Source organism: Fukomys damarensis, unplaced genomic scaffold (genome assembly GCF_012274545.1).
Source record: "Fukomys damarensis isolate Sample0158 unplaced genomic scaffold, DMR_v1.0_HiC HiC_scaffold_15, whole genome shotgun sequence".
Lineage (NCBI taxonomy): Eukaryota > Metazoa > Chordata > Mammalia > Rodentia > Bathyergidae > Fukomys > Fukomys damarensis.
In genome coordinates this window covers 62,743,208-62,767,699 of record NW_022900927.1, presented here as the reverse complement: position 1 = coordinate 62,767,699, position 24,492 = coordinate 62,743,208, and the positions used below count along the sequence as shown (strand labels likewise).

Below are 24,492 nucleotides of genomic sequence, written 5' to 3'. Positions count from 1 at the left end.
TGGGCCGAAAGCCGAGCGCTGGGCACGTTTAGGGCCAGACACTGAATTCTGTGGGGTTGGTCGTGGACTCAGCCCCTAATGACGCCACCTGGGTTACGACCAGTGGAAGAGACATAGAGGAAAAACCACGGCTTCCGCATTCGGGGCCCTGGGGTCACTCTCGACCTCTCTGTCCCTCTCCTTTCTCATCTATGAAGCGGGGTCAACAACGGAGCCTGTGCTGTCACCAGGGGTAAAGGCAGTGGCATTTATGGGAATGACGGGCGCCCGGCGGATGGGAGGTCACGCGTGGGCCTCGCTTATCCACGCAGCGGAGGCCACGTGGCCTCAAAGGCGAAATTCCTGCGCGCTGACACCGGGGCAAACGTCTGCGCTGTACCCGCCTGGAGTCCAGGCCCCACCTCCGCGGGCGCCGCAGGAGACAGGGGGGGTCTCGTCTGGGGGCCCGGGAGCCCAGGGACCCCATGCCCCCCTCCTTAGCGCCTGGGTGCTGCCCCAGCACGGCGAGGCGGAGGGGAGCCCTCACCCTGGCAGTCGGGCAGGAAGTAGCCGCTGCAGCACCTGGGCAGCTGGATCACCAGGGTGCACTCATTCCGGCAGCCTTCCAGGACGCTCCTGAAGGGCAGTATCCTGTAGGAACACTTCTGCTTCGTACCCTGGAGGGAGAGAGGGGACCACCGGAAGTTGTCCCTTCCTCGCAGCCCGGGGCTCTAGCTCGCCCCCTCGTGGTGGACCTCGGTACCGCCCAGTTGTTTCAACGCACTAGGGCGGGGTGTGGTGGGAGGGCAGAGGGGAGTCCAGGGCGAGACTTCTCCCTGGTCCCAAGAGGAAGGACTTTGGGACCCTCGGACCTGTGTGTGAACGGCACGGTTGCCATTCCCACCACGAGAGAGTGTGGCAATGCCCCAAATCCTCAGCAAGGAGGGTGGGAGCCACAGTTTGCTTTGCAGAGGTATTTTTATTAGAGGTTTTACTAGGAGGGCACAAAGAACCTGACTCTAGAATAAGTAATAAAATGTATTTAAGGAGCACGTACTGTGTGGTAGGCACTTAAATACACCTCCATGTTAAATCAATTTTGTCTTCTTTTTCTTTTTTTCCTGGCTTTTTGAGACAGGGTCTCACTATGCAGTTCAGGCTGGTCTTGAACTCACTATGTAGCCCAGACTGGCTTCCATCTCTCAGCAATCCTCCTGCCTCAGCCTCCTATGTGCTGGGATTACCGGTGTGTACCACCATGCCCAGCTTTAAAATTCCTTTTTTTTTTGATAACCACATAGAGTTACTGGCTTGATTTTTAAGGAAGTAAAAGAGACACGACATGTAACTTGCCAAAGATGACTGAATTTGACCCCACACCTGTGGACCCAGAATGCACTGATTTTACTATTAGCTTACACAGCTTTCTGGGCTTTAATCCTAGCCTTGCTCCTTACAAGCTGTGTGCCGGAGCTGACGGCCTGCTCTCTCTGGGACACATAGCAGAGGTAAAAACAGCTTCCTCCAGGTGTGATATAAGGGGCAGGGATCGTCAGCGTATAAAGGGGCCAGGACAGAGCCCAGGACACAGACAGCGGCTACCACTAGGTAGCCACTATTTTTACAACGATGCTCATCTCTGAGGTCCCATTTAGGTCTACATTTCCAGGACTTTTCTAGAGAGTTCCTAGAAGACGGGCAGGGGGTCGGCACTGAGCTAAGAGTGTGACTCGGTTGCAGAAGGAGCTACGGAAATGACTTCAGTGCCACCCACCCCACAACACGCCCTGCAGCTCTCCAGACGCTACGGCTGCCTTGACAGTTACCTGCGGTTTGGTCCACCTCGGGCATCTGGGGGTATTCAAGCAGCTCCCGCAATCCCCCTAGTGCGCAAAGAAAGAGACTTTAAGATCAAGAATATCGGGAAACAGGCTGGGGATGTAGCTCAGTGGTGCAGCTACCTGCCTCGCAAGCGCTAGGTCCGGAGTTCAATCCTCGGTACCAGAAAAAAAAAAAAATACTGGAAAACCAAGGAAATGCCCATATTAACACTTGGATGGGCTGGCTGGGAATTTCATTAATCTTGATTAAGATTCTGACTATGCTCAAGAATACTAAAAGAAACACACTGCGACTTTGCCACAGGGAGTTCTGAAGGCCGTCTTTGGCTCTCTGAGGGGAAAAGCTCCTGTTCTACAGCACCGGGCCAGGCGCCGGCACAGACACAGGCTAGCAACAGAGGAAAGCGCAGCTCCATTTCAAGTTGGCCGAGATATGGCAGACCAGTCGCTTAGACTCTTTGACCTTCATTTTATCGTGTATAAAGTAGGGATAATAATTCTTGCTGCTAGTCCATCGTCAAGGGTTCGGGGAGGGAAAATGGTCAGGTGAAAAATTATGTGTGAATATACTCTGGAAAGGAAGACAGCCCGAGGCCCTGTGGCACAAAGCACGGCTGCTTCCGTCCCCGGTTCTGGCTGACCAGAACCCAAAATCCGAGACACTTACTGAATGCCTGTGAGATGCCAGGTGCCGACTGCACTGTCGCGGAAAGTCACCGCACTTCTTACAGACTCAACTGCCAAACACAACAGGGCTGATGGCAGCTACTGCCATGGACGGATTCCTGGGGCCCAGATGGGCCCAGGGCAAAATGGTGGCTCCAGGCTGGGCCTCCAAGGGCCCCGGGTGGACAAAACGGGATCAATGTGTTTAGTACAGTGGAGGCCTCAATGCAAGGTCTACCAGTGCTAAGTGAATTGGTGAGCGAACGGATATGTGAGGGGAGCACGTTATGTTAGACTGAACCCCAGAAACTGCCAGGTTACAGGCCCCGAACTGTCAAATATGGCAACTCTACATGATATAATCCGGCAGAAGCTCAAAAGCCGAGTGAGGCGTGGCGGATGGATGTGACAGTGTATGGTCAGAAGAGCCGGGGCAAGCCTGGTCTTCTCTGGCTGTTTCCTTCACGTTGAGGGAGTGAAGGGACAGGTGGGTGGGCGGGCACACAGGGCCTGTGGAGGGCTGAGAAGATGCCGCTTGATTCTGTTTTTTCTTTTTTTTTTTCAGTACTGGGGATTGAACTCAGGGTCTTGCACTTGCGAGGGGGGCAAGGAGCCATTGTGCTAATTCCGATGAGGTGGATTCTAAACTGGAAGGAATCCATGGTTTGGCCCGTGGGCCCTTGGGTCCCGGTCTCCCTAAAGACAAGCCTCAGAGGGCCACCAGGGCTGCTCTTGGGTCCGAGGTTCCCTACTGACCCGGTGACTTCGGGACTGACCAGGACACTGAAAGAGGTGAAGGTGTCGCAGCGGCCACCCAGGCTGGGATCCGTCAGCAGACAGTCGATGCCGTAGGCTACCCCCACGTCGAACAAGAGTTCCCGCTGCACGATTCTGCACCTCTGGCCATTTAAGAAGAGCTCACCCTGAGAGAGAGAGAGTGGGAGAGAGAGGTTTCTCTTAGAGATTTCTTCTTTTTAGCCCACAGGATGGGATTACCACCGCCAAGACTCAGAAAGACCTGGGAAAAAGCTCCCAGAACCCGCTTTCCACCATGAAGGGGTTGGGCTGGCCGGGTTCTGTGGTCTACGGTCCAAAGGCAATGAGGGAAAACAAGCTTCCCACCTAGGGAAGGGAGGGAGCTGGCTTCTTCAAGGGCAGTGGGTGGGGCTGGCTGCTGTCCCAGCGCTTTGACCCCTCCCTGGGACACACTTACAATGTCACCTCCGGCTCCGCACTTCACACTTAGCTCTGAGCCTTGCAAGGTCTTCCAGGAAGCAGATCTGGGGAGATCCGCAGCTAACACCTGTGGGAGAGATGGTGCCGTGAAGACCCCACACTCGGGCCAGCGCAGGCACAAGCCAACTTCAGATGCCCCGTGGATTATAAGCGTTCCAGCTTTGTTAATTTATTTATTTGGGGGCGGTACCAGGGATTGAACTCAGATCCTTGCACTTGCGAGGCCGGCAGTGGAAGCACTGAGCTAAATCCTGGGCCCCCGTTCCAGCTTTAAAAGCATAGCACATGTATGGAGAACTAAGACAGAGAGAGAATACTCCTGGGCTCTCTAGGAGGTTGGAAATTCCTCTTGGAGGGAAAGTCTCGGCCGGCTGGGCTGGTTTTGATCATCCTGCCACCCTGCTCTGGGTGTTGGGGTTCGTGAAGATTCCGTCTCGGTGTAGGAAGCCAGGAAGGCTTGAGTGGGGTGGGCTGGGAAATGGCCTAGGGCACTGTCAGGGGCTGAACTGTGCCCCTCTCAGAACGTTATGTGCACGGACTGACCCCCACAAGCTAATTATGTAAAATGAGGTAATCCTGGAGAAGGGGCTCTTACTCCAACAGGAATTGGCCCTCAGAAGAACAAGAGGCACAGATCCCCACAAGAAGACATAGAGACTTGCACAGAGATGGAGGTGGAGACTGAGACACAGCTATGAGCCGAGAGACACCAAGCGCTGCTGGAGGCCCTACGAGCTGGGAGAGGACTTGGAGGAGACTCTCCGGAGCCCTCAGGGGAACAACCCGGCAGGCAAGGCAATTTCAGGCACTTAGCCTCAGAAATCGGAGGGGCTACATATTTCCTGCTTCAAGGCACCCAGTTGGTGGTACAGGAGCCCTAGGAAGGGAAGTAACCCAGGGGCGATTTGGGGTCTTAGAGTGGGTGGACTCAGCCCTGGAGAGAACACTGAGCCCCGAGTGAGGACTCGGAGCAGCCATGCGGGGGTTAAGCTTCTCTGTGTCAACCTGGTTGTCTTGGGAGCCACCCATGGGACTGGTGGGGCCCACTGCGGAGTGTGTCTGAGCGGGGAAGGAACCGTGACCCTGCACCGTATCTGGTTCCTTTGCTGGTCCTCTCTGGGGCTGTCCCCTGCAGTTCTGCTGCCCTACGCCCATCCACCACGATGTTTCTCCCCTGGAATCAGCTTCCCATGGACCGAACCCCCTGAAACCATGAGCCAGATTAAAATTCTCTGCCATCCAGTTGTGGGTTTGGGGTATTCTATCTCAGTGATGGGACACATGATTACTGTATGCTGTATTCCTACATGATCTGTTTGGGGGCGGTCAGCGATTGACTGCATCAAGATCGGCCAGTCACTTGCCAGAAATGTTGCAATCGGGGAAGTCTGTGTGGAGAAACGAGGGGCCTGCGGTCAGTAGCCCTTCTGCTCTGTGAATAGGAAAGAAGACTTCTCCGCAGTCCAAGAGAGGAAAGGCGGTCTCGGGTATCGGGTACAATAAAAAAAACCCCAAAACAAAAACAACACAGTAAAAACAGTAATGGCAGGTCCAAGAAACAGGCAGGGCACGGTGCGCTGTTGGGTGTGACTACCCCTGGCCAGCCAGAGGGGGACGCGGGGAGGCAGGGCACCCAGACACAGCCTCACCGTCTGTGGCACACAGGCTCTGGTGCTGGGCTGTCACCCCGTGTCAGACTTGTGCTCACTTCTGCACTGAAACAAAATGCAGTCACCCCTCGCCTGTGGGAATGTGTTCCGGGCCGCCCAGTGGCCTGGAAATCACGGGCAGTACTAAAGCCTACATACATTTTGTTTTATCCAATAAATGCATACCTTCAATACTGTTTAACGCCTAAGTTAGGCATAGAAAGAGATTAACAACTCTTGACAAATCAGGACGACATCCTATAACAAACCGATAGAGGTGCTACTCTCGCGCTTTGGAACCATTATTAGTAAATAAGGATCCCTTGAATACAGCACTGTGGTGTTGCACGTCACCCTGATAACTGAGACAGCTACCGGGCGACGGTCTCAGTCACTTTCTTGTCCCTGGGACAAAATCCCCTGCACCCACAACCTAAGGGAGGATGAGTTCATTCTGGTCCGTCTCCGCCCGTAGGAGGCACGGCAGAGTTGAGCGTGGTCCCGCTGGGGCAGCCAAGAAGCAGAGCTGAGGGAGGCCGCCATCCGGGGCTCACAGACTCCTCAGGGCACACGCAGTAGGGACCGGCTCCTGAGTGGACGAACCCACGGACGGGCACAGCGCCCCCGGGCCCCGCCCCCGAACACACGAGGCTCTCGGGGTCACCGCAGGTCCGACTATGGGAGCCACCAGACCCAGGGCTGCTTCTCATCCCAGCAGGGTGCGGCAGGAACCGGAAGCCCATGGCGGACCCAGACTGGTGTGTTCACCCCTGGACCTCCCCGGTTCATCCTTTCACACCATGGTCGATTTTGGGGTAACCAAAAGCAGGCAAGCGAAAGGCCCGACGCAGGTGGGGCGAGTACCGTGTACCTTGGCATCGCGGATCACGTGGAACTTCAGACACCCCTTCAGCTTGTCCTCGCTGTCTGGGCTGAACAGGAAGTCCCGCTGCTCCTGGGGTAGGGCTTCTAGGGCGTGGTCCGTGGGCCAGAAGAGAGTGACCGGGGTGTGGATGGGGTTGGTGATGACTCTCAGCAAACCTGAGTCCTGCGAGGAAGGGAGTCAGCCTCGCCTCGGTGAGTCTGGGGTCCGACCCATGCCTTCCGGGGGCCTGGTGCCACCCTTAGAGTGACAGGGCCAGAAACCAGGGGGCCACCAGGCACCTGCCAGTCTGACCCACATTTCCTTAGAAAGCAACTCAGAAAGTGAAATTCTAAGTTTCTGCGACCTGGAAAATTAACAGGCTTCAGTGAATTTGTTATTCTATATACTGCTTTTGCCCTAATATTGGAATTTCTGAAGGATCTGCTTTGCATTTTTCTTGTATTTTATCTTAAAAAGTAAAGCCTATTTGATGTTGCAGCACTCCTTTCGACTTGTGAGATTTCTAGACCATTTATACTGCACAGCAAGAATGGCAAAACGAACAGGGAGGAATCTTTCCAGAGCCTTCTACCGCCAGGCCGCACCCTGGAACTCTTTCCATTTCCCCAATCACTTCATGAAGTAGGCTCTGTGACCCCCGCTCAGTGAGCCCCGGAGAGCCTTCCTCGCTTGTTCTAGAAGCCAGAGTTCAACCAGAGGCTGGTGCCAGGTGTGGGGTGACTGTAAATTTCAGGGGTGGGGAGGTGGGCAGAGGTTACTTGCTGTGACCCCCCTTGGGGAGTTTTCAGCTTGAACATCTCGGCAGCCCCGCTGCTGACAAGCTTTCCAGAGAGTAGGAGACCCAGGTCATGTGGGAGCCCCGGGACTCATGGTGAGGTTTCCAGACTGTGCTGGGTGACCCCGGGGTTCCTGGGGCCCTTTGGGGTCTGCCCAGTCAGGGGGGCCTCGGATGGCCTCCTCCGTGATCGTCCATCTGAACAAGAAGGACTTGCTCAACTCGTGGGAAGACTCTGAATCAGAAAGACACAGGTTCAGATCCGGGCCCCACCGCCTCCTGGGTGTGGATCCCTTGTCTCCACCTCCGCACAGGGCTGGTTATTTCCTCTCCCTCTCCAGCCACAGATGCGTCCGGCTCGGACCGGGCTCTGTGTCTGGCTCCCCACGCCACACACAGCACCTTGAGGGCGGGGTGGTAGGGAAGGACTTTGCTCTCGGAAACGAGGACTTTCCCACCCGGACTCAGCCTGCTGCGCGCCCAGACCAGCAGACGGAAGGCCGCCGGGCGCGGGTACCTGCCTGCAACAGTCTGCTGAAGCGGCTGTAGCCGTGGTTTGTCGCCACCGTCGTAAGGTTTTGCTGTAAAGATAAGAAGGGTGGGCGGGGAAGGGAAGCACTGCTGGGCTGGAGGGGCCCAGTGCGCCTCCCACAAGCTTCTCCCGACGCGCAGGGCCGGACTTGGGGTAACGGGAGAAGTGGCAGCTGTTGGCACTGTGTGGGGCGCCCTGCAGCACGATGGGGGGCAGCGGTGGCCCAGTCTCGGGTGCCCCAGGCGAGCTTGGAGGTCCTCCTTGGCGGGCGTCCCTGGGCTGCTTGGTCCCCACTGTGTGGCACCTGAACTAGGCTCTGGCCTTCCAAGAGGCCGGGCGATGAACTCCATTTGTTAGAAACCCCGTTTGTGTCTGTCGGTGGGTTGAGCAGAATCTGTAATCTGTACTGAAGCCAGTACTAGTCGATAAAAATAAAGCTACAGTGGTCTTTTGTGTCCACTGAGGAGTCTTACGCTAGGTTTATTGTAGTGACGTCTAATTCCTTCCTCGGCCCCTTCCCACTACCCCCTACACACTGCCCCTCCCCCCTCACCTGTTCCCTCTCCTCTCCTCCCCTCCATTCATTCTTAAAATCTATGCAGACCACCTGCTCTGGTGGACACTCAGTTTCTCAGTTAACCTTGAGTGTCAACTCGTGTGGCCTGAGAGATGCCTAGGACATTAGCCAAGCACACTTGGGAGCATCCGGGTGGGTCATGGGGTGTGACCTCGGGTCTGGGTCTGCTCTTTGGTGACCTCCTCTGGGTCCTCTCCCCCTGCTCTCCGCTTCCTGTGTCCTGCAGTGAGCACCGTTCCTGTACCACAGCCTCCGCCATGATGTTTCTGCCTCTCCTCACACGCTCAGCAGCGCAGCCAGCCAACCATGGGCTGAAACCTCTGAACCTGGGAGCCAAATAAACCACCTCCTCCTCTGAGTTGTATGGGTCAGGAATTCTGTCCCAGCAGTGGCAACGAAACACGAAATCCACCTGTACACTTTTTATGAGTCAAAGTCTCACTGTGTAGCCCAGGCTGCTCTTGAACTCCTTCTGCCTCAGCCCCCACAAATAGCTGGAACTACAGATGCTCACCACAGCACCCAGTTAAAATGAATATATCCATTTCAAATAGATCATTCCTTTTTTTACTTCTTCCTAAGAATAATGTTTGCTAGGCTTTTAAGGATAACTCAAGATTGAAGCAGCAAAACTGCAGTATTTCAGAGCCATGCCTGGGGTCAGAACCGAGATGGAAGTCTGAGCCACTTGCACCGTGGCTGGGGCATGAGATCACCTACCAGAACCCTTCCTGCAGCGTCTCTGGGGGAGAACAGCAAGTTCCGGGGGGACAGCAATTTGTCTATGACGTGGACGACTCCGTTAGTGTTGATGATATTGCCAGATATGACCTTGGCCCGGTTATTTACATACACTGTATCCTGCAATCAACCAAGGTGAAGATGTACACAAACACGGAGACAGACACAAAAATCACTTCGCACAAAATGCTTCTCTAACATACTAGGTCATCAGGGCCTGAATCGGAAGACTGGGGACTCCTGAATACTTTTCCTATTATGATTATAAAAAGAAAACTGAGACAGGAGTGTGATTTCTACCTGGAGAAGTTAATGGCAAATAACATATAATCAGCCCAAAAGCTCATTTCAGGATGATCATGAGATATGAAATAAACAGGCAGCTCGGAATCACCTTCTCCTTAAACAATTTAAAATTGCAGCCATGACCACGTATCGGTTCTGTTCACGGCATCGGCTGTGACAGTGCAGTGTGGGTCGTGCCCACCTACCCTTCTACCCCTGCCCACTCTTGGCTTCCATTTATTTAGTTAGTTTCTTTTGAGACAGGGTCTCGCTATGTAGCCCAGGCTGCACTCAAACTCATGGAGATCCTCCTGTCTCAGCCTCTGGAGGGCTGGGATTACAGGTGTGTGCCACCACACCCCACTTCTTGGTTTCCTTTAACGCCCCTCTGCTTCCCCCGTGTGCCTCCCTCTGAGTTTGAATTCCCGCAGAACTACTTTCTTGATGTCCTACTCTGGACAAGCTAGTGAACCTCTTTGAGCTCAGTGGAAATTAGCAGTAACACACGGTCCTGTCTTGTGCGGTTGCCCCCAGGAGTCAGGGTGAGCCGGATGAGCTCCCTCCCGCTCTGTCTTCACGATTATTCTCGCGGTGTCACCTGGAGGAGCACAGTGCGGGGAGCGCCCGAGGGGGCCGCTCTTACCTGAGACGTGGAGATGACGATCGGCTCTCCTTGGAGGGAGGTAACGTTTGGGGTCAGTTTCAAGTTTTCCAGAAGCAGCTGGTGGCAGGCGACCACGTGGTACCGGAGGACCTGGGGCATGAGGCCCTGACTGGGCCAGTGTTTGATCTGCAAGGGAGACAGAGGCGGAAGCCTTCTCTCCTGTGCCGTCCCCACCCATCCTGGGAGGTGCGGTCAGGTATGTCGGGGGCACAGGGTCCTGCATGCAGCGCTTCAAGACCCTGGAGCACTACCGCATGCTCCATGAAAGTGACATCCCAGCCTTGTCTTCCCAGCACTCTGGGAGGCCGAGGCAGGAGGATTTCAAGTTTGAACCCAGCTTGGGCAACTTAGTGAAACCTCACATCAAAATGAAAAATGTAAAAAGGGGGCTGGGGATGTAGTTCAGTGCGAAGGCGCCGGGTTCAATCCCCAATATAGAAAAAAGAAAAGAAAAGAAAAGAAAAGGTAAGAAAAGAAAAGAAAAATTTTTCTTGGAGAGGTGGTGGGGCTTCACGCAAACCTTCAGTGCTGGGAAAGACCCGATGTATCTCCACTGGGAACCAAAAATACAAACAATGCCAATCCTAAAGGTGATGCAATAGAAGCCCTCAAAATTGTCCCTGCTTCCTGATAATTTTTTGATGCTTTAAAAAATTAACAGATGTTGGATTGTGTTTGTGCCTCGCTTGCCGGTGCTCAGAACACGCACAGGTAGGCAGGGTCTGCCCTGGTTAGGATGGAGCCTCGGTGGCGCCTCGCTGGGTCCCGGCCGGTGGTGGAGCCCCTGCCAAGCATGCGCAAGGCTCCTGGACAAAGAAAAGGGCTCCAGCTGCTGCCTGTCTTTTCTCGGGATGCTGTGAGGGTCCACTAAGCCCATGCAGGCCAGGTGCTCAGAGCAGGGCCTGGCAGACTCAGGAAGTGTTTGCTGCCATCACCACTGTGGGCAAGATGGCAGGAAGAGTCCCAGTGAACGCTACACCGGTAAAGGCGCTGATAAGTCCTGCAAGATAAGACACTTAGGTCTCTTTACTCTAGCACCCTACTCTCAACCCCATTATTTACTTATTTATTTTTTGTCTATGTGAGGACTCAATGGTCTTCTCCCACTTCCTACTCTGTTTAGGAATGTCCTTTAAAGGGATTCTGACTGGTTTTACCCCAAATCCACCTGTGTTTCCCCAGCAGTGGACCCCATGCTGAGATAACCGCACGTACTCCTCAGCTCCGCCTGTTCCCAAAAGTCCTGCCCGGAAATGTCACCACTGCTGGTTCCCGAGCAGGTCCCCAACCTCCCACCTGCCCACAGCCTGCGGCTCACCTGTGGCTCCTCATCGAATGCTGCAGATGAAGGTACAAACACGGTGAAGGGGCCCGGGCCCGCCAGCTCTCGGACTGCGTGCTCCTATGGTGGGGAGGGAGGAAGGGAGGAGGTCGCCAGTTGCTCAGCCATGCAGGTAGGGGCTCCAGTGATTGCTCAGGTGCTGGCAGTAGCCCAGTGCAGAGGAAACCGGATGAAGAGACCAGTGTCTCATTTTCGGATTCTAATTAAATCCAGATTCGTTGCCACCAAAATCACTCGTTTGTTTTGTTTTTTGATTTTTTGAGAAAGGGTCTCACTATGGAGTCGAGACTGCCCTGGAACTCACTATGTAGTCCAGGCTGGTCTCGAACGCACAGTGATCCTCCTGCCTCAGCCTCCTGAGTGCTGAGATTACAGGTGTGCACCACCATGCCTGTTCTTTTTCTAATTATAAGAATAACACAGCCAGGTGTGGTGGCATATGTCTATAAACTCACTGCTTGGAAGGGTGAGGCAGGAGAATTGCCACAAGTCTGAGGCCGGCCTGGACCTCAAGTGAAATCCTGTCTCATCACCTCTCACCCAAGACATCATCACATGCTTCTTGGGTTACAGCTTTTGAAAATACATCATAGGGAAGAAAATAATAGCTACCCCTATCATTTCACCATCCAGAAGCAATTTGATCATTCAGTTACGACGTTCAAGTTTTCCTTTCCAGTGTCTCCTCTCCATGCCAATATTTTACATAACCAGGATAATTGTGTGTGTGTGTGTGTGTGTGTGTGTGCGCGTGCGCGTGTGTGCTTTGCTGTCACAACTGTCTTCCTGTCACTAAGGTCATACGGTTGCTATGGCTCTATTTTCTTCTAGTGTTTCAGTGACTTTATTCTTGCGGGCTGCACGTTTCATTCTTAAGTGGGTCTGGAATCTACTCGGGTGTACGATGTGTGGGAAGATCAGAGTTGTAGTTTTCACCTGAAGTGCTTGCTACTCGCCCCAGGCACATTTCTTTCCTCCCTGATGAGATGGGCTTCTCCATCAGCAGCTGTGCGCCCCTCAACCAGGGTTACATTCTGAGCAACGCGCTCCTGACTGACTTTGACCCTGGGGACCTGAACCTCAGTGCCCCGCTGCGTGGTGAGGCCTGTGAATGGCACAGCGGTCGCTGGGGTGTGAACCCAAGCAGCAGCGTGGGCCACGGAGGAGCCACAGGGCAGGGAGTGGCTCAGGGACCAACCACGGGCACAGGGCCTCGGTGCCACCGCCCACCGCGCTGTCCCTGCAAGGCTCCATTTACTGAACGTCTTTTCTTTCTTCAGTCATGAAGTCAGCCTCCTGCAGCTTTTTACTTTACAAATTAAGGTTAGCTTTCTGATTCATCTGTAGTAACAGCGTAAAACACAAATGCACTACACAGCTATATAAATATTTCCATCTTTATTATTATTGTTGTTGTTATTTTTTGGACACAGGGTCTCGCTGTGCAGCCCAGGCTGGCCTCAAACTTCTAGTAGTCCTCCTGTCTCGGCCTCCCGAGTGCTAGGGCTACACGTGTGTGCCACCATGCCTGGCCTCTTATATTCTCATCCTATAAAATTATTTTTATTTTATTTTTGTGGTTTTTTGAGACAGGGTCTCACTATGTAGTTGAGACTGACCTGGAACTCACCGTGTAGCCCAGGCTGGTCTCGAACTCACAGCGATCCCCCTGCCTCAGCCTCCCAAGTGCTGGGATAACAGGCATGCGCCACCATGCCCAGGCAAATTATTTTTATTTTTAAATTTCGACACCCACCGCTTACAGACATAATGCATTGCGCCCTGACGTCACCACGGTGTGGCACGGCACCATCCCGTCACCATCGCACAACAGGGTGCCGCAGGGAGACACAACTGTGTCATCACGACAAAGATGCCACCGTGGTTATGACATCACCACAGTTATGATGTCACCGTGGTGTGACATCACTGAGCAATGGAAACTGTCAGCCCCATAATCACCACGTGGGACCACGAGTGTTCACGTGGCACCGTGCTGGCAGAAGTGTTCATAGGCAGCATCTGAATGCACTGTGCTCTTCTGTTTTACAGGGCCAGTGCTCCTGGCCCCTGGGACAGAGAACTGCATTTCAGAAATGACCAGCAACCAGGGTTGCTTAATCCAGAAACCCTGGAAAAGTCCCAGACTTCTCATCCTCCTTTACTAGCTCTGGGAGCTGGAGCAGGAGCAATTTGACTTTTCTGCAGTGCTGGGGAGGAAACTGGGGCCTGGGGCCCTAGGCAAGCGCCTGCCTCAGAGCCCCCACCAGCTGGGGGCCCCACTTCTAGCCAGACCGATGCACGCTCTTACCTGAAGCTGGAAGAAATACTGGGACGTTTGGGGGTCCTTGGGGAGCTCCTGCAGACAAAGAAGACAGGGTAGTTTTGCTTCAGGCCCTCGGGTTGCAAGTACAATCTGAGACAGCACTGCTGCGAAGGGTGAGTTTTCTAAGGTGGTAAGGACCTGCCGTCCCCCAGCTGGAAATCTGTGATCTGGGCCCCTGTGCAGCCTCCTGCGGCCTTGCAGTGAGCTCACGTGACAGTATGGACACATTCTGTGTCCAAACCTTTTTGCAGTCTCCATCTGACGCATCACAGAAAGACTCAGCTACTTCCAAAGCCTCCGCCCTCAAAGAACCTTTTAAAATTGTGCTCAAACATTTACAAAATATTCCAAGTAGAGCCGACATGTTTTAAAAAGCTGGTTATAGGTTTAAAGCAGATTCGGTTTCTCGATGAGCAAGAATATGCAATCAGCCAGAATGCTTAAATTTGTAATCAGTAGACATCTACAAGTACCAGATCCTCTCATTTTCTGTGTCCTACACAGGTGTGCAGAGGTGGGCACACTCCCAGTGCGTGCGCGCACACACACACACACATGCGCACGTGCGACAACAGCAGTCCACATCATGGCAGTGCTTAAGCTGTGTGCTGTGCTGGCAGGGCTGATACCATCGTTATTTTACAGATTTAAACACCTGAGAGGTGATGCAGTGTACTCAGAGTCACAGAGGCACCACCTGGCCGAACCCAACTCAAACCCAGGTGTTCCCGACTCCAGAACTTTGGCTGATCTTTTCTTTACTTTGAGACAGGCTGGCCTCGAATTCACTGTGTGGCCCAGGCTGGTCTTGAACTCACAGCGATCCTCCTGCCTCAGCCTCCCGAGTGCTGGGATTGCAGGTATGCGCCACTGTGCCCGGCTCTCGGTGGGCCTGAATCATCACACTCTTCACACACCAGGGAGGTGACTTTCCTTTCACTGCCAAGTTACGTAAGTTCAGCCTTTCCCATTTTCATGAGCTTCTCATTTCCCGAAGCTCCCGTGCAGCCCCAGAGTTTCCTCGTGGAGGCTCCTCGTCTTACCTCATAGATGGAGCCCCGGCAGGTGAATCCATCCCCGGTGTAGTTCTGCTTGCACGTACAAGTCCGCTCGCCCATCTCCGTGTGATTGCAGATGGCGTAGGGGCTGCAGCCGCCGTTTTTCTGGTAAAATTGCCAAGGGGTGGGGATGGGGTCAGACAGTTACTTTGCCAGTTCTGCGGTATCTGCCAAGGAATTGTGTGTTGAAAGCTATTTTTGGAGGGCTTGGCTGCAGCTCAGTGGTAGAATGTTCGAGGCCCTGGGCTCAATCCCCAGCACCACAAAAAGCATAAGAAATGACTCTTTTGTCTGAGTCTGACAAGCCGCATTCTTTTCTGGAAGTTGATATTTAATTCCCTGTGGTTGCTAGGGCTGCCTTATACCCCAAGACCAATCCCAGAAGATCCCTACCCCTCTCTAGATAAACCCAAATAAAAAATCTCCAAATCAGAAGTTTCTCAGCACCTGGGGGCTGATTGGAAAGGTACCGGTCTTGTTTGACAAGTCCTATCTTTAGGCTGAACTCTGATTATTTTCTGTGTGTGGCTAAAGTATTTTATCAAATTACATATGGAATTTGCAAATGGTCCCGTGAGAAGCTTTGAAAGCAAAACTGTGAACATTTTCAGTAAAGAAGTACAGCATTAATTGCAAAATTACATTTTGTTTTGTTTTTTATGTTTTTTGAGACAGGGTCTCACTATGCAGTTGAGAACTCACTATGTAGTCCAGGCTGGTCTCGAACTCACAGCGATCCTCCTGCCTCAGCCCCCCGAGTGCTGGGATTATAGGTGTGCGCCACCACGCCCGGCCTACATTTTCTTTATAGTACAAATAGACATTTTGTTTCTGATATAGCCTTAAAACTTTATAATACATTTTCCGACTGACAGCTGCAATGTTATATTTTAAAAAGTCTCAACGTTAATTTAGTTACGGATTAAATCGGTTCATCATTTAGACCACCACCATCTTAACTTTAAGGAAAGAAGTAAAGCTGGCTGTCACATAGCGTTGAGTTAGGAAGGCCCTGCGGTACGCAGAGGAACCTGGTCGCAAGCCGGGACAGGCATCAGACAGGAGGCAGCCAGTGGACCGCTGGTAGGACACAAGTCCCTGCCCCCGGAAGCCGAGACACAGAGGAGCACTGAGCGCCATCAGAGCCACTTTTCTGGTCCCTCCCTCTGGAGAGGGCATTTCACGTCTCTCTCTCTCCTCCACCCCGCCACGCTCTGCACTCCGGGCTGAGCTGGCTCCTAGCCCCTGGGTACAGCAGACCCCGGGGGACCAAAGCCCTCCCTTCTGCTCACCCGAGTCACCCGCCCTCTCCCCAGTGTCTACCGCGGACCGAGCGCCGGGATCCCTCCAACCCCCGAGTCCTATGCTGAAGTCCTCACCCTAAGGTGACGATAGAAGGGAGGAGCGGGGCCTTGGGAGGTCGTCAGGACCCTGTGGATGGATCAGAGCCCGGCAGGAAGCTCAGCGACCCCTTCCACCACGGGAGGCTGCACGCACGCACGCACGCACGCACCGCAGACGCCACGTAGGACCCAGGAGGCGCCCTCGCCGAACACAGAATCTGCTAGTGCCTTAGCATCGGGCCTCCCACCCTTCAAAACCACGAGCGATAGAGTTCTGTTATTTATACGCTACCCCGTTTGCAATATTTTCTTATAGCAGCAGGAAAAGACTTCTCCTCACGAATGTTCTTATCACCTAAAACTTATTTATTTATTTTTGGTACCGGGGGATCAAACCCAGCACCTTGCGTTTGTGAGGCAGGCAGTAGAACCACTGAGCTAAATCCCCGGCCCCTAAACCTCTTTCTAAAGAAATGCATTATTTAAACACTTCACATCTGCTTCTTCCTACATGTAAATTCTTTAAGGAAAGAGACTACTCTGGGCAGAGGACAGTACCCAGTACCCGGTGTATTAACACCGTGCCAGGTCCCCACATCCAGATACACAGCAGCACGTATGGTCCCTATCTTCTGAGCGTGACCAAGCTAAGTGGAATGGTCAGCTGTGGTCACTAGCAAGTTAACTGATAGTAATGGGCCACAGGCAGCAGCTGTCCCTGGTCAACCACCGTCAGGGCTGAGGCGGCTTAGAGACCATGGAAGCTTCTGTATGCTGGGAGCTCAGCGTGGTTCCTAGAGGAGAAAGCAGGAACTCTGCTTGACTTGTGGCAAGGACCTGGGCGGGCGGCCGGTCAGTGCTGCAGGGCTGTCTCAGTCTAAGAGGAAGCCTGAAGGCACAGGGCATTTGGGGTGACTGAGCAGTCACGATCATATTTATAATAACAAGAGCTGGTATTTGCCAAAGACTGGAACACAATACTTTATGAACATTAGCTCAGTGAATCCCTGGGATAATTCTTTGAGTGAGGCATTATGATCTCAATCTACGGAAGGGAAACTGAAGCACAGGGAAATCAAGGTGTTTAACCAAGTCTCCCTGAATCAGCAGTGTCAGGATCCCAACCCAGGCATGGTGCTTGGCGTTGGGGAAGCCTCTGGGAATCCAGCAAGGGGAAGGGAAGCTGCAGCCACACCCGGGGCTGTCTCCACTGCCAGGCTGGGGACCGATCCTGGGGGCAGGTGCCTCTGTGAGGTTCCAGCTACAGCTTGAATGAGATTGTTGCAAAGTGGGTGCCCTAGAAGGGATGAGACCCCCTCCTGTCACTTGCTGCCGCTCCCTCTTGGCCCTTCAGCCATGCGATGCCACTGGCCATGAGAAGACACGGCGGGAAGGCCATGCTAAATGCGGGCACCTGGACCTCGACCAGACTGGAGAAAGAAATCTGTTCATCGTGAGTTACCCAGCGAGGTGCTCCGTTCTAGCAGCGCAGAGAACCAGGACAGTCGGCACAGGGACCAACACAGCTGAGGGACTTGGGCAGAAGTCGGTGGCCCTTGGGCCAGTTGCAGCTTGGTGAGTGTTTTTAACTCGGGGCTTAAAAGTCTTTTAAAATGAATTACCGTCCTCTAACTCCCCAGAAAATGTGTATAAAAATTCATTTCTCTCTGAAAATCCAAGACATGGCCGGTGCTGGGCTGGAGCTGGGCAGATGGCACCCACCTCTGGGTGTCTCGCAGTCGCTCGTCTCCAGATTAATGTCCCTGCCTGGCCTCCAGGGCACAATGGCCCCTGACGACCTTGGTAAGGGATTAATTCCGAGAACAGGTGCTGCTGAGAGGGTGGCAAGGAGCCTTCTCCCAGGGGTCTTTTGGCCACACCAGGCTGTCAGTTTTCAAACATTCTGAGTGATTCGTGGAGGAACTGCTGTCAAATCCCAGCCCCGCTCCGCTCTCTGCTGCCTGCCCCCAGGGTCCTCACACTGTTCTCTTGAGGAGCTTGCCAGACCCACCCAGCGAGGCAAAGGGACCAGAGCCGTGGCTGCTTGCTGCCAACAGCAGGCAGCGCTCAGGCGCGCAGTGATATCAGCAAAGGCAGCAAGGTGGCTGGGTCCCGCCTCCTGTGGGGAACGCGCATGCTCGCGAGGGGGGGACTCGAATCAGACAGACACAGGTTCAGGTTCTGGCTGTGCTGTGCCCTAAGTCAGTGCTCTTGGACATGGGTCTCTGCTCCCGCCAGCTTATAGAGGGTGGCACTGTGATCCCAGAAGAGACTCACTCTCTGAAATGTGACCTTATTGAGAAAGAGTCCACAGATGCAATTAAGGAAGTTGAGATGAGCCACCCTAGGTTAACGAGATGGCCCCGAACCCAGAAGGGCCTGCACAAGAAGGAGGAGACACAGACATAGAGACCAAGGCCAGGTGAAGGTGGAGGCGGGGCCTGGAGAGATGCAGCCTCGGCCAGGAATGGCTGGAGCCCCTTGCGGCTGGGAGATCCCAGCTGGGACTGTTCTCTGGAGCCCTTGGAGGGGGCACATCCTGGAAGACACCTGGAGTCTGGATTTGGGGCCTCTCAGATCATAAAAAAAATTCTATACCTAGTGTTAAAGACTCATTTGTTTAGAAGTTGAGCTTTTGGCAAGTTCTTGGATCATGAAGGTGCTGTTTTCAACGTGGATTCATCCACTGATGAGTTTATAGCTGAATGGGCTGTTGGGAGGAGGGGCCTAGTTGGAGGAGGTGGGTCACTGGGGACTGCCCTTTGGATGATCTCTCCTCGTCTCTCTGTCTGTGTGTCTGTGTGTCCGTCTGTCTCTGGATTTTCCCTTTCTCGCTCTTCTTCCCGGTTATGACAAGCAGCTCTCCTCCCCTCAGTCCTCCCACCACGCCACTCTGCCTGGAGCCAGCTTGCCGTGGGCTGAACCCTCTGACACCACGAGCCAAAGTAAACCCGTCCTCCTTAAATGGCAGGGTCAGATATTTTATCCCAGTGATGGGAAAAGCCAATACAGTGCTGTCCATCCCTTGAGTTTGGACAAATGTTATCATGAGCTATATCCACATTATAGCTCCACACAGAGCCATCGGTGCCCTAAAAGTTCACGGTGCTCTTCCTGTGCATCCTTCCTGCCCCCAGCTCCTGGCAACCACTGATCGTTTTTCTATCACCATAGTTCTGCCTGTATCAGAACATAACATTTCACATTCTGCAGTGCAGTCGTGCTCCTCCCCCGTAGGTACACAGAGAACCAAGCCAAACCCACTAATTAACATCAGTCTTCAGTCAGCCAATCGCCACGGCTGGGGACCGACTTTGGACTGTGTGTTAAGCTCATCAGCTGACTCAGGAGGGCCCCTTGGCAGGACCCTGCTCTGGTGCTCCAGTGCCTCTGGATTATCCCTGGCACTCGGGGAATCCCTGAGCAGCTGTACCCAGACCCGGGGCCACGGTGGAGCCTACTCACGGTCAGGCAGACGTTGATGAGAGTGCAGACCTTCCCGTCGCCGCTGTAGGTGGGCAAACAGTTGCAGGCAGCCTGTCCGGAAGCAGAGGCAAAGGGGTCAGTTCACAGACAGGGTCTGTGCCAGTCACGAGCACCGCCTCCCAGACGTGACATCTGTTCCGCCGGGATCTGCAGTGATCATCTGATCAGTGGTCATCTGATCCTGTAGCACTGAGCATACTTCACTCGAGTACTGTGCTGGATCTCATGCCCATCCTACCTTCGCCGCCAAGATAATTTTGTTTTCAATGAGTTTACTGGTACTTTTAAAGTATACAGTACAGTTACATCATCACTGGGATCTTGTACCTCTACACGACAGATCTTTGGTTCTCATTTGTTCCCCATTCCCTGCCCTCCCTTCACCCCCCCTCTACCTATTTCCATTTTCCTTTCTCATATTTTTTCTTTTCCCTTCTTTCTTTTCCCCTACCCTTCCCACTTCCCCTACACACTTTGCCCTAAATAAATTGTCATTTATACAGTTTGGATCTTATTTACACTTTTAGTTTTTCACACCAGAGAAACTATTCGGTATTTACACGTGTGTCCTATTTATTTCACATACGAGTACAGCTTCAATATGCATCCCTTTTCCTATGAATGACTCTAGTTTCTCATTCATTATGGCTGAGTAGCATTCCATTTTATAGAAAAACCACATTGTCTTTATCCACTCTCCAGCGGATGGGCAATTGGGCTGTTTCCAAGTTTTAGCTATTACAAACTGCGCTGCTATAAACGTGGGTGCACATATATCACTGTGGTATGATTATTTTAATTCTTTTGATACCTAGCAGAGGGATAATTGGGCCAAATGGGACCTGTAGCCCTAGTTCTTTGAGGTATCTCCGTATTGATTTCACAGTGGTTGCACCAGTCTGCACTCCCACCAACAATGGAGAAGGGTTCCTTTCTCCCCACAACCCCGCCAACATTTGTTATTGGTTGATTTCTTGATAGCAGCCATTCTTTGTGGGGTGAGGTGGAATCTCAGTGTTGTTTTCATCTGCATCTCTCGAATGACCAGTGATGTTGAACATTTTTTCATATATATATTTGCTGCTTTTATTTCTTTGAGAAATATCTGTTCATTTCAGATGCCCATTTTTGAATTGGGTCTTTATATTTGGGGGGGCTGATTTTTTTTGAGTTCTACATATATTCTAGATAGTAGTCCTTTTCTGAGGAGCAGCTGGTAATTTTTTTTCCCACATTGTAGGTTGTCTCTTAGCTCTGTTGGTGGTTTCTTCTGCAGTGCAGAAGCTTTTTAATAAAATGAGATCCCAGTTGTTGATTGTGTTAGTTCCTGTGCTGCTGAGGATTTCTTCATAGTCTTTTCCTTTGCCAATGTCTTCAAGAGTTCTGCCTAACTTATCTCCCAGCAAGTTTAGTGTTTCCTTTTTAATATTTAGATCTTTAATCCACTTGGATTTTAGTTTAGTGCATGATGAAAGATAAGGATCTAGTTTAAATCTTTGGCAGGTTGAGATCCAGTTTTTCCAGCACCATTTATTAAAGAGGTTTTCTTTCCTCCACTGAGGATGGTTGGCTCCTTTGTCAAAGATAAGGTAGCTGAGTATGTCTGGAGTTATTTCTGTATCTTCCAGTCTATTCCACTGATCCTTAGGTCTGTTTCTTTGCCAGTACCATGCTGTTTTTATCACAGTACTACCAAGATAATTTCCTTCTAATTTCTTACTTTATTTGGTACCTAACCTCCAGGGAGTCACCTCTTTTTTCTCTTTTTGATGGCCCAGGGAAGCCAAGCTACATTCCAGTCCCATGTACGCTTGTGTCTTGCTTATCCTGCCCTCTGAACCCAAAGGCACCAGAAGTAGGGGGCACTGAGCTGAGGGCTTAGCGGCCCACTGAGGGCACCCAGGACGTGGTCAGTCCAACCCACCGGAGAGGTGGCCAAGGACATAGACTGGGGGTTCAAGTTGGGGAGGGGTGCCATCTGCAGGAAGCTGGGACAGGGTCTGCCCTACAGACTGGCTGGCTCCCAGGGGTCAGCTTTTCTAACTCATGCAAAAGTGTCCTGCATAGCAGCAGAAGCTCAAGTCTGAGGTTCGCTTCTTGGAGCCTGAAGTCCTCCAAGGGGCCAGCGAGGGCAATGTGGGTAGCTTCTCGCTGTTCCTCTCGTGCTTTCTTTAAAATGGGCCCCAGAGGGCTGGGGATTTAGCTCAGTGGTTTGGTGAACTGTCTCGCAAGCACAAGGACCCGAGTTCAATCCCCGGTACCAAAAAAAAAAAAAAAAAGGGCCCCAGAGCCGGCCCAAACCTTTACTGAGACGCCTGCTTAACTACTAGGTCTAAGCGTGAGTCCCTTTCCCCTTCCTCTGCCCTCTAGGTCGGGAGACACACTTTTAGAGGCCACAAGCAGCACAAAGCTTATAGATTCTCCCTATCCTATGAAATAAACACTCTAGCAAACCCCAAATCTACACACGTAAGCCCAATGTGGACTGTTCTAATTTTCTATGGCTAGACATATGCACATTTGCGTGTACACACGTAAGATTCTTCCCAGACATTGTTTTTCTTCTGCAGATCAGGTCCTTGCTTGACCTGTGCACTGAGATGTTTGAGGGCCTTTTCAGGGTCCTCGGGATGCTCCCTGGGAACCTCCTCCTCACCCGCTTCCAGGTGTGAACTCCCTGCCGGGCCACCTGTGTGCCTCCCATGGGGCTGGGATGTGGGGGCAGAGCACAGGACGCCCGGCCTCTAGCTTTGCTCCCTGTCTGTCTCGTCACCCCAGACCCCCATCCTCTGCGGCTGGGGCCTCACAGTTTCCCACTTTGGTAAAACCTTTCTGCAGGAGGCGCTGTGTGGCTCTGTGTTCAGGGCCCTGGGCTGAAGAGAGCCTGAGGCTGGGTCTGCTGGCGTGGTCGGAGCATTTCACAGCCCTGAATCCTGAACCTCGGACCATTCTCTCCCTCAGCCTGTCTACCTGGAAGAGGCTAACTCGCCTGGTTGGGGCCTGTGTGTGTGCACTCGGCGTTCCGGTCACAGCCACCGTGGTTCTCTAAACACGGGTTGATTTCTGCAAAACAAAAACCAATGCCTGTCGTGAACATCAGGCCCTCCTTTCCAAGTGGAGGCCTCGTGAGGACCTGGCTAGGGCAGCTGCAAGAGTGAGAGCTGCAGATGCTGCGTGAGATTCAGTTTGTTGGCAGTTCAGGGCCGAAGTAACCTAAAGGAGGGGACCAGATACGGTCTTGTTGCAGAGATTCTGAACCGCAGGAAAAACTGAACATTGTACTCGAAAAAGCGGAGGAAAAACCAAGAGTTTAATGATTGGTTGGGCCAGTGAAGCTCATAGTTTTGAAAAGCCTGGTGTTGAGTGCTTGAAAAGGAGAGGTTTCATACTGCAGTTTTAAGTCGGGAGGGGGCTGGGGCGAGCAAAGCAGAAGTTTACAGAGGGAGGAGTTGCTTTTTTTAAGCAGGTAAGCAGGTGCCACAATCGACCTGTTGTTTGGGGCTTTCTTTAGGAACAGGTCACTCACACAGAAGTTTAGTGCTGCCCACTGCGAAGCTAGGTTAACAAGATATGTGTGACAGGAAGAGCACACACTGTGGGTAAATGGTAAAGCTAACAGGACAGATACATGTGTTTTGTGGGGCTCACACTGCAGTCATATTTAAGTATAAAGTATCGCCCGTTGGGAGACGAGCAGGTCTGCTTGTTTCCGGACAAGTAGGGGTAAATAAGAGCTCAGGTGTTTCAAGGTGGGAGGGCTTAACCACCTCTGTACTAGTTTCTCAAAAGCAGCTCCTCTGGGAGGGGCCCGTTCCGGCAGAGCTGTGGTCTGCAGGCTTGGATCTGTCCCTCCACCAGGTGGACATGAATGTGTTTGACCAAGGGCTTCACCCCGCGGTCTCAGCGCTTGGCCCAGAGCCACAAATGGAAGAGCTGAGAAATGGAAGCGAAAATTGTCTGCCATTCGTGAGGAGGCTGGGCCAGGAAACACCTCCCGGAGACGCTAAACTGAGGGGGGCATTTGATAAGGAGGAGGTGGATTTGATCAAGAGTCTGCTCTCAACTGCTTGTCGGAAGCAGAGGGAAAAAAATAACTCCAGAGCGGAGAAATCGGACAGCAGAGCCTTGGCAGAGCGGTCAGACTTCATGTCCCGAGGAGAGGTGGACCGAAATCTCGGGGGTCAGGGTGGTCACCCCCAGAAGGATGCAGTCATTCGGTGACATCTGGGCCAGCAGAGTGCAAGCTGAATGCAACCATGGAAAAACCTCAGAAGGAGCCCTGAGAAGGACAAGCTGTCAAAGTGAAAAGGCTGGCGTGTTCCTCCTGAATGTCAGTGTTGTGAGAGGCAAAGCAAGGCGGGGCGATGTTGCAGATCAAACGGATTAAAGAGAGATGACAACTAAATGGGGACAGGGTCCTGGCCTGGAGAGAGAAGTGTGCAGAAGGATATTACGGGTGCGACTGACAAAATCAGAACGCAAACGGAAATCAGACGTATTACTTCTGTGAGAGGTGTACTGAAGCTGCTAACCGTGTTAAGAGGCTGCCCACATTCCCAGGAAACAGCCCTCGATTGTTGGGGATAAACGGGATACAACAGAGTCATATTTCTTCCAAATGGTGAACAGAAAAATGTACACACGGAGGAGGAAATGATAAAGCCAGTCGAGTAAAACATGAATAAGAGAATATAGGTAAAGAAAGTGGTCTCATCGACACGATACCTGCAACTGTTCTTCATAGATTTTTTTCAGCTAAAAAGTTAAAATTCAGACCACTTACTATGGCATGTCTTTATAGTAGAATATCGTGTAGCCTTGAAATTAACCATGCAGCGTATATTTATTTTTTTCAGGGAAAGAGATGCTCTCACATTGCTAAGCACAATAAACACTGTGTATCAAGCTTAAAAAACACTTATTTTTTTTGTTTGTTTAAAAAACACCTAAATACATAGAAAAATGAGGTGATATGAAACTAGAGTAGGTATCTCTCAATTTTTTTTAACCCCAATGCATATGGCTTCTGATTTTTCTGCAACAAGAATGTGCTAACTGGGCAAACAAACCCCCAAACCAACAACAACAAAAAACGAGTCAAATTTT

At 52.2% G+C, this 24,492-nt stretch overlaps 1 protein-coding gene across 6 annotated transcripts in view; it reads right to left on the bottom strand.

Annotated features, from left to right (window-relative positions):
• Positions 1-24,492, bottom strand: part of Stab2 (stabilin 2) — a 135,497-nt gene that overhangs the window by 21,587 nt on the left and 89,418 nt on the right. For all 6 annotated transcript variants that reach the window (XM_010631342.3, XM_010631344.3, XM_010631338.3 and 3 more), the window contains exons 43-55: positions 22,376-22,449; positions 19,366-19,437; positions 14,543-14,662; positions 13,485-13,532; positions 11,150-11,233; positions 9,811-9,957; positions 8,862-9,002; positions 7,554-7,613; positions 6,243-6,419; positions 3,700-3,789; positions 3,263-3,409; positions 1,806-1,862; positions 527-656 (exon numbers count right to left, since the gene is read on the bottom strand). In XM_010631342.3, the coding sequence (XP_010629644.1) occupies positions 527-656; positions 1,806-1,862; positions 3,263-3,409; positions 3,700-3,789; positions 6,243-6,419; positions 7,554-7,613; positions 8,862-9,002; positions 9,811-9,957; positions 11,150-11,233; positions 13,485-13,532; positions 14,543-14,662; positions 19,366-19,437; positions 22,376-22,449 (1,347 nt within the window). The remainder of the gene's footprint in view (positions 1-526; positions 657-1,805; positions 1,863-3,262; positions 3,410-3,699; positions 3,790-6,242; positions 6,420-7,553; positions 7,614-8,861; positions 9,003-9,810; positions 9,958-11,149; positions 11,234-13,484; positions 13,533-14,542; positions 14,663-19,365; positions 19,438-22,375; positions 22,450-24,492) is intronic.